Source organism: Rhinopithecus bieti, unplaced genomic scaffold (assembly GCF_001698545.2).
Source record: "Rhinopithecus bieti isolate Rb0 unplaced genomic scaffold, ASM169854v2 scaffold_4967, whole genome shotgun sequence".
Classification (NCBI taxonomy): Eukaryota; Metazoa; Chordata; class Mammalia; order Primates; family Cercopithecidae; genus Rhinopithecus; species Rhinopithecus bieti.
In genome coordinates, this window is record NW_016804726.1 from 861,875 (window position 1) to 877,864 (window position 15,990).

A 15,990-nucleotide genomic window follows, 5' to 3' on the forward strand; every position below is an offset into this window, starting at 1 on the left:
TTTTTTTTTTTTTTTTTTTTTTGAGACGGAGTCTCACTCTGTTGCCCAGGCTGGAGTGCAGTGGCGCAATCTTGGCTCACTGCAACCTCCAGCTTCCGGGTTCATGCAATTCTCCTGCCTCAGACTCCCAAGTAGCTGGGCTACAGGCGGGTGCCACCACGCCCAGCTAATTTTTGTATTTCTAATAGAGCCACCAAATAATTTCTTAAGGTTTATGTTTGATTGATTTGACTTTCTATATCTGTGTTTTGTTTTACAATAAAAAAATTTTTAATCTTTAAATGACAATTTTAAAGCCAAAAAGTACATTAACTGAAATAGGAAATTCACTGGGTGGACTTAACTGTAGATTGGAGGCTGCAGAAGTTTGCAAACTTGAAGATAAATAGAAAGTATCGAGCTGGGGCCGGGTGCGGTGGCTCACTCCTGTAATCCCAGCACTTTGGGAGGCTGAGGCAGGCAGATCACAAGGTCAGGAGATCGAGACCATCCTGGCTAACACGGTGAAACCCCATCTCTACTAAAATAAAAACAATTAGCCAGGCGTAGTGGTGGGCGCCTGTAGTCCCAGCTACTTGGGAGGCTGAGGCAGGAGAATGGCATGAACCTGGGAGGCGGAGCTTGCAGTGAGTGGAGATTGCACCACTGTACTCCAGCCTGGGCAACAAAGCAAGACTCCATCTCAACAAAAAAAAAGAAAAAAGAAATTATCCAGCTGGAAGAATAGAACTACATTGTAAAAAGGCCAGGTGCAGTGGCTCACACTTGTAATCCCAGCACTTTGGGAGGCCCAGGCGAGTGGATCACTTGAGGTCATGAGTTTGAGACCAGTCTAACCAACATGGTGAAACCCCGTCCATACTAAAATAACAAAAATTAGCTGGGCGTGGTGGCACGTGCCTGTAATCTCAGCTACTTGGGAGGCTGAGGCAGAGAGCAATCCTCCCATCTCAACCTCCCAAGTAGCTGGGATTATAGGCATATGCCACCATGCCTGGCTGATATTTTGTTTTTTTATAGAGGCAGGGTTTTGCTATGTTGCCCAGGCTGGTCAGCAACTCCTTGGCTCAAACGATCCTCTTGCCTTGACCTGCCAAAACACTGGAATTACAAGCATGAGCCACTATGCCTAGCCAAATTCCAGGTATTTAAGAGAAATGAAAACATTTCTCAACAAAAAGAGTTGCACAAGGACATTCATAACAGCATTTATTCACAATAGCATAACAACCAAAATGTCCCATCAACAGGAGAATGAATATGCAAATTGTGGTCTGTTCATACAATGGAATACCACTCAGTAATAAAAAAGAACATTTTAATTACTGATTGAATGTTTTTTGTTACTGATTGAAGCAACACCATGGATGTACTGCATAGACATCCTTCTACCGTCACTGAGCATAGATTATTGCATTCCAGGCTGGAGTGCAGTGGTGCACAGAGCATAGATTATGCTCAGTGAAGGAAGCCAGACACAAAATAGTATATATTATATGATTCCATTTATATGATGTTCTAGATTAGGCAAACTAAGGTCAAAATAATCACAACAGCATTTGCCTCGGAAAGTAGGGATATTGATTAGAAATGGACATGGTGACTCACGCCTGTAATCCTAGGACTTTGGGAGGCCAAGGTAGGCGGATCACCTGACGTCAGGAGTTCAAGACCAGCCTGGCCAACATGGCAAAATCCCATCTCTACTCAAAATACAAAAATTAGCCAGGCGTGCTGGCAGGCGCCTATAATCCCAGCTACTTGGGAGGTTGAGGCAGGAGAATCACTTGAACCCGGTAGGGGCAGAAGTTGCAGTGAGCCGAGGTCACAGCACTTCAGCCTGGGCAAAAGAGCGAAATTCCATCTCAAAAAAGGAAAAAAAGAAATGAACATGAGGAAGCTTTCGGGGGAGATGGAAATGCTCTGTATAAGGCTTGCGTCCAAAATCTATAGGGCAGACTTCAGTCCAAACTCAGGCAGGGTTTATATTATAGTCCTGAGGCAGAATTCCTTCTCCAGTATACCAAAGCAGTTGTGGCATTTGTGTTTATGTTTGTGGAGGACCTTTTGGTTTGTGTTTCAGCCAGCCAGGCAACCAAGCTGTTAGAACGTTTCTGACCCCTTCAGCTACAACATTGAATCCAGAATCTCTGATGAGTAGACCCATATCAGTAACGTTGCCTGATGCAACTATGTTCCTTCTACCATTATCCCACACCATAAATATTCATTCCCACCCATATTCCCAGATTTTTGTCTGTCAGAAATTGGAAACCTCATGCAGTTCTTTTTTTTTTTTTTTTTTGAGATGGAGTTTCACTCTTGTTGCCCAGGTGGGAGTGCAATGGTGCAATCTCGGCTCAATGCAACGTCTGCCTCCCAGGTTCAAGCGATTCTCTTGCCTCAGCTTCCCGAGTAGCTGGGATTACAGGCATGCACCACCACGCCCAGCTAATTGTGTATTTTTAGTAGAGATGGGGTTTCTCCATGTTGGTCAGGCTGGTCTCGAACTTCTGACCTCAGGTGATCCATCCGCCTTGGCCTCCCAAAGTGTTGGGATTACAGGCGTGAGCTACCACGCCCGGCCCTCATGCAGTTCTTTTTGGAGTGGAGTGGACTTCCTCGTGGGTCATACTTTCTACCTAACTTGGAGCCCGCTGGGCCTTGAGGACTGCTGGGACTAGAAGAACCAAGGCAACTACCTCAAGGGACACACCTACAGGTTTTCAGGAAAGCAGGGTTAGCCTTCTCAGACAGGGGTGGAGGGGCCGCTTCTGCTGGCAGTGAAGACTCAGAGGAATTTAGGAGTTCATTGTCCTCAGCTTCAATAGGTTTGGTACATGCATCTGTCAAAATTGTACCATTCAAATGTATGCATTTTAGTGTATATAAAGACACTTTGGGAGGCCAAGGCAGGAGGATCGTTTGAGCTGAAGAGTTCCAGACCAACCTGGGCAACATAGTGAGACCTTGTCTCTTTAAAAAAAAAAAAGATGTTACAGAAATAATTATTTAGTAATACTGTGGTGGGGTGGGGTATGGGTACATTATGCTATGGGTTCCTTATGCTATTATATTTAACCATTCTTCTATTAGAGGACATTTAGAGTTTATCTAATAATTTACAATTATTAAATTACAGTGAACATTTTAGTACATTCAGCTTTTTTGAATTTCAAATATTTTCTTCGGATATATTAGAGTAGAATTATAAGCTCTAGTTATATGAGCATCTTTAAGGCCTTTGATGTAATTGGCTGTATTAGTTTACACTCCTATCAACAGCATGTGAGAATACGTATCATATATTATCCCAGGTCACTTTTTTATCTCATAATTGCTAAAGAAACTGTTATTCTAAAGACACTTAAGTGCTAGTATGTTACTAGTAGCCCAGATGTTGACTAGTTTATCCCATGGTATCTGCTTCACCTGTCAGAAGTGGGTCCCTAGGCTTTCCTGCCTTTTTTTTTTAATGGTAGTCTGTGCTGTAAGGGATTAGACAGGATCACGGCTGAGCCTTGTCTGCCCACTGACTGCAGTCGTGGCTGGGTGCTTCTTCTGGCCCTACTTCATGTCTCTCCTGACCATTTGAAGAAGAGACTGTGTTGCTGCTCCAGCCTGAAGGATTGTTGCCCTTCCTGCTGAGCACCTAGGACATGATTGAGCTCCTGGCCATATTGATAGATTGGTACTTATTAAACATCAACAGTGCCCCAGCAGCAGCATCTTGGGGCTTTTCTAATCAAACTTAGTAGCAAACTTCTTAGAGTATCAGATTATCTTAAGTTCAGATTATTTGGTTTTCCCGTCCCTAGGTTCACTGCACCTCAGGCAGAACTCTATGAAGCTGTTCTAGAGATCCAGAGAGATTGTTTGGCCCTCTGCTTCCCTGGGACAAGCTTGGAGAACATCTACAGCATGATGCTGACCCTGATAGGACAGAAGCTTAAAGACTTGGGAATCATGAAGAACATTAAGGAAAATAATGTCTTCAAGGTATTTCCCTTCTCTTGACCCCAGTTCTCAAGAACACCTCGCATGCTGCTGGGCTTTTACCCTATATAAAGCTAATTCGATTTAGAAATGGGACAGATGCAGTGATTCATGCCTGTAATCTCAGTAGTTTAGGAGGCTGAGGCAGGAGGATCGCTTGAAGCTAGCCTGGGCAATATAGCGAGACCTATCTATATGTATATACGGATATATATACACACACATATATACACACACACATAGATATATATATACACATACACACACGGGGTTTTTTAAGTAAAAAGAAAAGATTTAGAAATCATCTTTGTGATCTATAAGAGGGATTTAGCTTTAACACAGATTAAAACAAAGGAAGTCAGTACTTATTTCTTCCAGAAGATGGCAGCACATTCTGATTCATTACATGCTGCATAACTAGCTCAGTATTCAGAAAACATAAAATGAAGTCTGGTGTAGACAGGGTGAAAAAGGAAACAAGAAATGAGGAGAAGCCTGGGAAATATAGCAAGACCCTGTCTCTACAAAATATTTAAAAGTTAGCCAGGTGTGGTGGCACACACACACACTACTTGGGAGGTTGAGGTGGGAGGATCACTTGACCCCAGGAGTTCAAGGCTGCAGTGAGCTGTGATCGCACCACTGCACTCCAACCTGGGCCACAAAACAAGGTCCTGTGTCCAGAAAAAAAAAAGAGAGAGAGAGATTAACTTTTAATCCCTTTATGGGTTATTCTGTAGGTCAAAGGAGAAAGTATTTGTTTAAGTGACATTTTTGAGACTTCAGCAATATTCCCAAAGGCCATGTCATTAGTGAATTTTTTTCTGCATCCAAAATGTGATGATGTTCAGTAAAAATGTAAAACCTCAGCTTTAAAATTAAGATGCTAGATGCCCAAGTCAGATAGACCATTAGGCATCTCCTACCTACAAGTTAAGGCTTCTAGGACTTCTATTATCAATAAAAATGAAGCTGTAAATTGGCTGTTGCTTGGGCCAACAAATCTTTAACTAACTGATGGAAATACCCAAGCTGGCTGGGCACAGTGGCTCACACCTGTAATCCCAGCACTTTGGGAGGCTGAGGCAGGCAGATCACATGAGGTCAGGAGTTCGAGACCAGCCTGGCCAACATGGTGAAACCTTGTCTCTACTAAAAATACAAAAATTTGCCGGGCATGGTGATACAAGTGTATAATCCCAGCTACTGGGGAGGCTGAGGCAGGAGAATCGCTTGAACCCAGGAGACCGAGTTTACAGTGAGCCAAGATCACACCACTGTACTCCAACCTGGACAACAGACCAGGACTCCATCTCAAAAAAAAGAAATACCCAAGCTGGTACATGCCCAAAAGTATGCCTCCTCCACAAGTTGCTGTGAGATATTTAGGGTCTCCAGAGTGGATTCCTGAGAGGGATGTGTGAAGGAACATTGGAAAGAGAACTGTGGTAATAGTCATCCTCTCTTTCCCAAAAAAAGAGATTTTTTTTTCTTTCTTTTATTTTTACCTTTCCTGTGGTACTGAAGAAAACAGACTTTGATTTGCCACAGTCATTAGTTGGGATTACCCAAGTCAGCATGTATGTAGTATATTAAATAGTGGGAATGGAAGTGTGGATTGATGAGAATGCCATTGGCAGAACTGCATATAAGAGGTTGCAGTTTTTCAGGTGCCTTTAAGTATTAGCCCAAGGAGGGATTAAACTGAAGTGGCAGAACCATGGGGGAGATAATAACACATATCTCACTGATTTATACTTGCCCAGCATTCCCCGTTAGAGGTCATTGCTCTAATGATACTGTGATAATTTTCTTTTCCAGGCTGCTCGAAAATACTGCCCTCATCATGTTGGCCACTACCTCGGGATGGATGTCCATGACACTCCAGACATGCCGCGTTCTCTCCCTCTGCAGCCTGGGATGGTAATCACAATTGAGCCAGGTAAGGAGAGGTGTTATAATAGTGCTGTGAGGTAAACGTTTGTTGGTTTGTTTTTGAGATGGAGTTTTGCTCTTTCGCGCAGGCTGGAGTGAAGTGGTGTGATCTTCACTCACTGCAACCTCCGCCCCCCAGGTTCAGAGATTCTCCTGCCTCAGCCTCCTGAGTATCTGGGATTACAGTTGTCCACCACCATGCCTGGCTGATTTTTATATTTTTAGTAGAGATGGGGTTTCGCCATGTTGGCCAGGCTGGTCTCAAACTCCTGACCTCAGGTGATCCACCCATCTCGGTCTCTCAAAGTGCTAGAATTACAGGCCTGAGCCACCATGCCCAGCCACATTGTTTGTTTTGACTTCAACCAACGTAATTAAGTTAGAAGAGACGGGAAAAAAAGTCTCTCCAGTGTGGAAGATAATTTTATTTTACATTTATCTTTCGTATTCTTATTTAACATCACACAATTTGTTCAATTTGACTCCTCCAATGAACAACTGATGGAGAATACTTCCTATATATAGATACATAGAAATGAATAGATATTAAGAAATGAATCTTTTTAAATCCTGCCTTTCCCAGGGACAGTTTGTACTGGTCTCCCATTTGGTAGCTGGGGGCTGCTCAAGCTTCCAGAGCCCCCAGTGCTTGCGTGCAGAGAAACAGGCAGACACACTATGCTCTCAGTTTCAACACCTCTGCAAGCTGCATTGAACTACCCAGCACCATCCCACTCATTAGTACCCAACGCCTTCCTCGTAAGCTTCAGAGAAAGCTAACAATTGGATACGTTACCTAACTTGAATGGTCCTGGGTGCTGAGCAGGATTCTGAAGAGGAGCAGTGGCCACAGTGGTGTGTGAAGATTGATGTTGTCAGAGTTGATGGTTAAATACTGATGCTGGTTTTGTTTTGAAAACTCATCTAAATTTTAGATTTCAAGTATTGTAATCTCTATATAAATTATGGCTGTGAAATGTCTTTTATGCCACCCTTTGAACCCAGTCATACATTGCTATCTGTGGCCATAGCTATATCGTTTGGTTCAATCTGGTTGGTACACAAGCGCTTCCTTAACTGCACTCCATTTTCCTTTGCTGATCTTTTTCTGTTTTTTAATCGTAGAGCAGGATCTGTGAGGATAGTGGAAGAAGTTTACAACTTGTTTAATATAAAAAGCCCTGGTGTGTGTCTAACTTCATGATTAGAAAGGGTACCTGGGGTTCCTACATTTTTCCAAATATACATTAAAGTCTTTCCGTTTCTCTTTTTTTTTTTTTGAGACGGAGTCTTGCTCGGTCGCCCAGGCTGGAGTGCAGTGGCCAGATCTCAGCTCACTGCAAGCTCCGCCTCCCAGGTTCACGCCATTCTCCTGCCTCAGCCTCCCGAGTAGCTGGGACTACAGGCGCCCGCCACCTCGCCCTGCTAATTTTTTGTATTTTTTAGTGGAGACGGGGTTTCACCGTGTTAGCCAGGATGGTCTCGATCTCCTGACCTCGTGATCCGCCCGTCTCGGCCTCCCAAAGTGCTGGGATTACAGGCTTGAGCCACCGCGCCCGGCCTTTCAGTTTCTCTTTTACTTTATGTTATATACATCAGATATATTTAAACCTTATAATGACTATTTCTGCAGCTTCCAGTTGTCAAGGCTGATAATCTCTAAATGTTTGTTTTCATACAGTTTAAATATATTTTGTCTTTATTTTTGCAAAGTGCTCTTTTTCCAGGGGACTTTTAGGCAGGGGAAGAAAGCACTTATATAATCTGCTTGTACCCCACATATATTGACGTACTTTTTAATTAAGTAACTTTACTGGCCTGCTTGAGCCACTGGAATATGACAGAATCGTGATCAGCATTGCCATAGTTGTATTGAGCTTGTAGTCCAATATAGATAACCACAGTAATAATTTTAGTAGTGATACCAACATGTGTTGACCATTATATGCCAGGCACTTTGACATGTGTTATCTCATTTAATCTTCACAGCTTTACTAGGTAGGTACCATAAAGATCCAGTATTACAGAGGAAGGAATTTTAACCCAGAGGTTAACTTACTTGCCCCAAACCACCCAGTTACTGTCATTCCTGAACAGCGTGTTCTTCTTTCTACTTCACAGGCATTTATATTCCAGAGGATGACAGAGATGCCCCAGAGAAGTTTCGGGGTCTTGGTGTACGAATTGAGGATGATGTAGTGGTGACTCAGGACTCACCTCTCATCCTTTCTGCAGATTGTCCCAAAGAGATGAATGACATTGAACAGATATGCAGCCGGGCTTCTTGACCTTCACTACGGCCCACATGCACCTCAGGTTCAAGATGGGTGTATGCTGGCAGCCCTGCACGTGTGCTTTCTGAATGTCTCTGTGTATGCATTAATATATGTGTTCCATTTGGGAGCATAGCAGCTGTGTGAATGTATGTAATCGTGTGTGTGGGGTTTTTTTGTTTTAAGCAGTTAGAAGTCTGGAAAAATGAATTTTTGAATAGTATGTTACTGCAGCTTTGGTAACATTAATTCTATAGAATTAATGACCAGAGCAATTTTAATTTTTAAACATAAAGGTCTTAGTGACATATATCCATGCATTCCAGTTAACACATTTAAACATACGGAAATTTCACTTCTTCTTTCAAGTCCTTCCCTTTCTATACTTTTGCTGAGATCCACCCAATATCATAAGAAGTTTGTGTGATCCCTGTATTTTTAGGTAATTACCAAGGTCTCTGCCTACGCGAAAATTCATCTGTCGGTGATTGTGGGTGGCCAATACATACCTTCTGTAACTCCTCCCTACCTGTTCTAGATCCTGCATATCTACTGGAGCCATATGAGCCCTCAGGGGCACTGGTGTCCTGCAGTCTTACTAGTCACCCACAGTCCAGGTTCCAGCAACACTAGCTACCTACCAAACAAAACACTTTTGAGCTTTTCTTCCCATTTGGCTGCCTGAGACCTGGAAAGTGTTTAGATTCTTGATAAAGAAGGAAATGGAAGAGAAAGAAAATTGTATATATATATACTAAAGATCCAGACATCAGGTCTGGGCATAGTGACTCAACGCCTGTAATCCCAGCACTTTGGGAGGTTGAGGCAGGTGGATCACTTGAGACCAGGAGGTCAAGACCAGCCTGGCCAACATGGTGAAACCCTGTCTCTACTAAAAATACAAAAATGAGCTGGGTGTGGTGATACATGCCTGTAATCCCAGCTATTTGGGAGGCTGCGGCATGAGAATTGCTTGAACCTGGGAGCTGGAGGTTGCAGTGAGCTGAGCTCATGCGACTGCACTCCAGCCTGGGTGACTGAGCGAGACTCTTCCTCAAAAAAAGAAAAAAAAAAAAAAAAAAAAAAAAAAAAGAATCATTGACATCCTGCCATCTTTCTCTTCGTTTAAAGATGGTTTCTTAATGATGGCTTCAAAAATAATAAAAAGAAGAAAAATATGCTGTCTCTTTCCCAGCACATCCCCTGCTCCCCTCTATAGATTCTTGGATGCGACCTGACGCTCACGGGTTAGCCGTTGTAGGCGCTGTTTGTGCTCGGCAGAAGCCGATCCTTGCTTACTTACCCTGTCCTCTGACGAGTCACAGGTGTAGTGGGTGCCCAGTTTCAGGAAGTCCCCTCGTTACTCTGTGATTTGCGTCTGTAGTGCTAATAGAAACGAAAATTACAGAACGTCTACCAAACTACCAGATAAATATGTTATGATTCCTATCTTTCTCTGATATTAGATTGGAGTGCATGGTTAGAAGAGTCATATGTCTTTCTTTTTTTTTTTTTTTTTTTGGGAGACAGAGTCTTGCTCTGTCACCTGGGCTGGAGTGCAGTGGCGCGATCTCGGCTCACTACAACCTCCACCACCCGGGTTCAGGCAATTCTCCTGCCTGAGCCTACCGAGTAACTGGGACTACAGGCGCATACCACCACGCCCAGCTAATTTTTTGTATTTTAATTTTTTGTATTTTAGTACAGACAGGATTTCACCCTGTTGCCCAGGCTGGTCTCAAACTCCTGAGCTCAGGCAATCCGCCCACCTTAGCCTCCCAAAGTGCTAGGATTACATGCATGAGCCACCACACCTGGCGTAAGAGTCATATTTCTTTAAAAACAAACATTGGATACAATTATACAACAACTCAATTTGCAAGGTGAACAGGGCTAGATTACCACAGATAGCTTATTTAGGAGCTTCTGTGATAGAGGGAAGCTTTAAAAACCAGTATGTTCACCTCCTTTAAACCTGGATATGAGCTCAAGATGTATAAAGCATGCCAATTGTTAGAACACAAATTTGAGGGTTTCTTAAAAAAATACTTTGTATTAGGGAAGCACAAGCTAGGGATTAACAATCTCTGCAGTGCTGGAAGTTTGCCTATCTTACCAGGGAAACCCAGGGTACACAGTGAAAAGCAGACAGGCAGTGACTTCCTCAAGAGACAGATAATGTGAAAACAAAAGTGATACAAATCATATCCTGACAGTGCTAGCCCAGGAATGCCTGGCTTTGCACACCTTATCTAAGCAGCTCTCAGAATGGAGGCTGCACAGCTGGAGTCTCCATCCCCCATACCCACCCTCCCACCTCCCTCCAATTTCTCAATCCAGCGCTACTTTTTAAAAGAAGGGGAGGGAAACAACTCCACAACTCTGGCTTCTCACTTCTCAGGCTCTGTGCCCCCAACAGCCCTTTCCTTGGATTGTGTTTCCTTTGTTCATTTATAATCCAGGAATAAGGAATTTCCTTTTCTTCTCCTTTTTTTTTTTTTTTTTTTTTTTTTTGAGATGGAGTCTCGCACTGTCACCCGGGCTGGTGTGCAATGGCAAGATCTCAGCTCACTGCAACCTCCGCCTCCCAGGTTCAAGCGATTCTCCTGCCTCAGCCTCTCGAGTAGCTAGGATTACAGGCGTCTGCCACCACACCCGGCTATTTTTTTTGTATTTTAAGTGGAGATGAGGGTTCACGATGTTAGCCAGGCTGGTCTTGAACTCCTGACCTCACGATCCACACGCCTCGGCCTCCCTAAGTGCTGGGATTACAGACGCGAGCCACCGTGCCTCCTGTATCATTGTCTATGGTCTAAACTTTTCTAGCTAAAAGCCTAGGTGGCTTGTATGTATGGCAGCATGCTTGGACATGAAACAGACTGCTGGTTAGATTCTAGTCAAGTTCTATAGATGTTACCAGTAGGCAGAAAGGCTGTTGTGGAATTCTTTTTTTTTTTTTTTGAGACAGTCTCGCTCTGTCGCCCAGGCTGGAGTGCAGTGGCGCCATCTCCACGCACTGCAAGCTCTGCCTCCCAGGTTCAAGCCATTCTCCTGCCTCAGCCTCCCGTATAGCTGGGACTACAGGCGCCCGCCACCGCGCCCGGCTAATTTTTGTATTTTTTTAGTAGAGACGGGGTTTCACCGTGTTAGCCAGGATGGTCTCGATCTCCTGACCTCGTGATCCGCTTGTCTCGGCCTCCCAAAGTGCTGGGATTACAGGCGTGAGCCACCGCGCCCGGCCATGTTGTGGAATTCTTCTGGAGGTATATTGTCCTTTGAGTCCCAGATTAACTAACTATAGCAGCTAAGCATTTGAATCAGACTTCTCATAGCAATATTATGGGCTGTCTGATATATTCAGGATTTGTTGAGCAGATAATTATGCACAGTGCTGTGTGTGATCTTATTCATTCTCAGCCTTGCCACAGACATACCCCACATTTCCCTTTAGTTATTTTTTTTATACAGAGAATGCTATTGTTATTGGATATCAAATAATTTTATTTTTCTAATGTTGGGAAATGACCATTCCACTTAAGTCAGTTTTCCAAATAATTAAAATATACTTCAGAAATAAAATGTTTCCAAATATTTCTTAAAATTCTTAAAATTTAGATTAAAGTTTGCTGATCTCTTACATTTAATAAAGCTGGGACTTGAAGACTTACCATAGTTTTCAACTGCCTTGCAAGTTCATAAACTTGTAAGGGTACAAAGTGAGTAAGATAAATTCAGAGTTTTAAGGTAAGGGCTTTATATTAGCTTTTTTTTTTCAGGTTTTTTTGTTTTGTTTTGTTTTTTGTTTTTGTTTTTGAGACAGAGTCTCACTCTGTCACCCAGGCTGGAGTGCAGTGCACGATCTTGGCTCACTGCAACCTCCATCTCCTGGGTTCAGGCAATTCTTCTGTCTCAGCCTCCTGAGTAGCTGGGACTACAGGCACATGCCACCATGCCCGGCTACTTTTCTGTATTTTTAATAGAGATGGGGTTTCACTATGCTAGCCACGATGGTCTCAATCTCCTGACCTCATAATCTGCCCACCTTGGACTCCCAAGGTGCTGGGATTATAGGCGTGAGCCACCGCACCCGGCCTTTTTAAAGTGCTTAATTGACATATAATTGTACATATTTATGGGGTACATAGTGATGTTTTGATACATATAATATATAATGATCAGATCGGAACAATTAGCATATCCATCACATTGAACAATTATCATTTGTGTTGAGCCTTTAGTTCTTTTTTTGGGGGGGAGGGGGGGACAAAGTCTTTTTTTTTTTTTGGAGACAGAGTCTTACTCTGTCACCCAGGCTGGAGTGCAGTGGTGCCATCTCGGCTCACTGCAGCCTCCGACTCCCTGGTTCAAGCAGTTCCCCTGCCTCAGCCTCCCAAGTAGCTGGGGTTACAGACACGCGCCACTATGCCCAGCTGATTTTTGTATTTTTAGTAGAGACAGGGTTTCACCATATTGGCCACGATGGTCTTGATCTCCTGACCTTGTAATCTGCCCACCTTGGCCTCCCAAAGTGCTGGGATTACAGGCGTGAGCCACCGTGCCCAGGTGAGCCTTTAGTTCTAAGTATAATAAATAATATCTCTACCAGTCACTCCTATTAAAAATCTTAAAAAAAATTACTCAAATGTTACCACTGGAATTTTTCTCCCTGAATTGAAGGTACGTGGTTAGATCATTAACAATACCATCTAAATGAAGAAAACATATCTGGATATCCAGTGTCATATACTTTTATGTATTTATTTCAGGAAGTACTATTTTGTCTCCATAATTAGGAAACAGACTGTGTTCTTTATTTGAAACATAACAGTATAAATACTGGAGTAAAGTTGGGTGCAGTGGATCACGACTGTAATCCCAGCACTTGAGCCCAGGAGTTTGAGACCAGCCTAGGCAACATAGAGAGACCTTGTCTCAGCAAAAAAATTTAAAGTTAGCCAGGTGTGGTGGTGTGCACCTATAGTCCCAGCTACTCAGGAGGCTGAGGTGGGAGGACCACTTGAGCACAGGAGGTCAAGGCTGCAGTGAGCCATGATTGTGCCACTCCATGCCACCCTGGGCAACAGAGCAAGACCCTGTCTCAATAAAAAAGAAGAGAAAAACTGGAGTGAGAACTCACCTCCTCTCATAATCATAGTATCCACGTTAGGAATATGCTTCTGAGAGTGACTTAAAGTACTCTGTGTGCATCTTCTTTCAATACCTTGCTTTTTTCTCAGTTTTTGTAAGGTGAGAAAGGGAACAACCTTCACCATAGAAGTACTGTCTTAATTGAGATTAAGATCCAAATAAAACATGTTAAGCCTCCATATAAAGACATTGCAATTCATTAAAACAGAAAAATATACCTTTGTTATGTCTTTCCAAATATCCATACCCACATCCTGTTCAGCTTTGTTAATAATACAAAGATCACAAATGTGAAGCACGAATGCTGCTTCTCCCCCTCCTGTTCCCGTGTCAGAGATGGAGAAGAAAGCACAGTGAGCTGTTCACCAGTCCAGCAGTGACCTTGGAGTCCTTTTTAACAGTGTTTCCAATAACTGCTGCCAATAAAACAGTTAGAATTTGAGTTAGAACCTATCTGCTGTCCCTCAACTAGTGTCTGATAGCCGAGAATGTAATTCATTTGTGTGTCTATTAGAAAATTAGCAGCACTTTGGGAGGCCGAGGCGGGCGGATCTCGAGGTCAGGAGATCGAAACCATCCTGGTTGACCCGGTGAAACCCTGTCTCTACTAAAAATACAAAAAATTAGTTGGGCGTGGTGGCGGGCGCCTGTAGTCCCAGCTACTGGGGAGGCTGAGGCAGGAGAATGGCGTGAACCCAGGAGGCGGAGCTTGCAGTGAGCCGAGATAGCGCCACTGCACTACAGCCTGGGCGACAGAGCTAGACTCTGTCTAAAAAAAAAAAAAAAGGAAAAGAAAAGAAAATTAGGCAGGCCCAACAGACAGTAGCAGCATGAAGGAACCTGCTTAGAAGAGGTTTTTATGGTGTGATTGTGGTTTTTTTTTTTAATTGTTGTTTCCTGAAGTAGAATCCATAGCCCAAAACAAGTTTTAAGCCTGAGAAAATATAATTTGAGGTGTTTTTTATGCTCGTAATGAAAAGATGAATGAATGCATCATTAAACCTTAACAGTAGAGCAGAATTTCACTGTTACAAACTGCATAGGTCCTCCTGGTTGTGCTGCTGTTCTCTGCCTGTGTGTCACTGAGTTCGAGCATCATTATTGTTTGAATCAGAGGACCCACTGGGATTGAGGCTTCTTGGAGTTGCTGCGCAAGAATCTGAGAAAACTTCAATCTTTACTAGCATTTCTTAATGCTTTCCATGACTTTTGTGCAATTATATAAGTTCAATTTAGACAAAATGCTGTTACTTTTTAAGGCATTACTATTCACTGAAAGTAGATACATCATTCCCCATCAAGGGAAAAGCATTTGTAACTGTCATTTTAAAAAAAACAACTATAAAACAATGTAGAAGTGTATGGTGTGTGTGTGTTTAGAATCTAGAGTTTACAGTCTGTTTAGTGTAAACATGAGACCATCTGGTTTTACAAAATATTTTACAAACTATTCATTAGCTGCTGTCTCAAAATCATGATAGCAAACTTGAAATGATTTTATCAGTCTTATAGAGGAAGAATCTGATGGATTTGATCCAGCCTGTTAAACTGGTTGACACAAAAGTGACTGAAAGGTCTCCAGAAAGTCCGCATAGTACTCAAGACTGTAAACTATAGCCCTGCACATTTTATGAAGGATGGATTTTGTGGGGAAATAGGATCAAGTTGCAAAATTAGGAATATTTGAACTTTGTCAACCATATAATGAATCCTAAGTGTAGCCATCTTGGGCTTAAGTGACTCTCCCACCTTAGCCTCCCAAGTAGCTGGGACTACAGCTGCCTGCCATGCCTGGCTAATTTTTGTATTTTTAGTAGAGATAGGGTGGCATGAACCACCTCACCCAGCCATTTTTGTTTTGTTTTGTGTTTTTGAGACAGAGTCTTGCTCTGTCGCCCAGGCTAGAGTGCAGTGGTGTGACCTCAGCTCACTTCAACCTCTGCTTCCCAGGTTCCAGCAATTGTCTTGCCTCAGTCTCCTGAGTAGCTGGGATTACAGGTACACATCACCACACACAGCAAATTTTTGTATGTTAGTAGAGATGGGGTTTCACCATGTTGGCCAGGCTGGTCTTCAACTCCTGACCTCAAGTGATCTGCCTGCCTCGGCCTCCCAAAGTGCTAGGATTACAGGCATGAGTCACCACATCCATCCTAAATGTTATATGTCCCAAAAAATAATTTTTAAAATGTTAATGAAAGATTTGAGCTTACTTCTGGAAACCTCTGAGTTTTCTGCTATCAGGCTGAAACACCTATACACTATACCTGCTCCAGACTTTTTAGCGATAATGTCTTCAGATTCTTCTTACACAAGTAGGTGATAAAAAACTTAAAATCAGCCAGGCACGGTGGCTCATTCCTGTAACACCGGCACTTTGGGAAGCCAAGGCAGGTGGATTGCTTGAGTCCAGAATATTAAGACCAGCATGGGCAACATGGTGAAACCCTGTCTCTACTAAAAATACAAAAATTAGCCAAGCATGGTAGTGTAACACCTATAGTCCCAGCTGCTAGGGAGGCTGAGGTGGGAGGATTTATTGAGCCTGTGAGGTTGAGGCTGCAGTGAACCAAGATCGTGCCACTGCACGCCAGCCTGGGAGTCAGAGCTAGACCCTATCTCAAAAAAGAAGAAAAAG

The 15,990-nt window shown here is 43.0% G+C and overlaps 1 protein-coding gene across 9 annotated transcripts in view; it reads left to right on the forward strand.

The window, feature by feature from the left end:
* The window catches only part of XPNPEP3 (X-prolyl aminopeptidase 3), a 78,594-nt gene extending 63,774 nt beyond the window's left edge, over nt 1-14,820 (forward strand). For 8 of the 9 annotated variants that reach the window (XM_017870264.1, XM_017870266.1, XM_017870270.1 and 5 more), the window contains 3 exons: nt 3,819-3,999; nt 5,818-5,938; nt 8,053-8,339. In XM_017870264.1, coding sequence (XP_017725753.1) covers nt 3,819-3,999; nt 5,818-5,938; nt 8,053-8,219 — 469 coding nt within the window. In that variant the 3' untranslated portion in view covers nt 8,220-8,339. Of the gene's footprint in view, nt 1-3,818; nt 4,000-5,817; nt 5,939-8,052; nt 8,340-14,395 lie in introns of those variants that run through there. The other variant, XM_017870265.1, reaches the window with a different exon arrangement.
* Nucleotides 14,821-15,990: the final 1,170 nt, after the last annotated feature.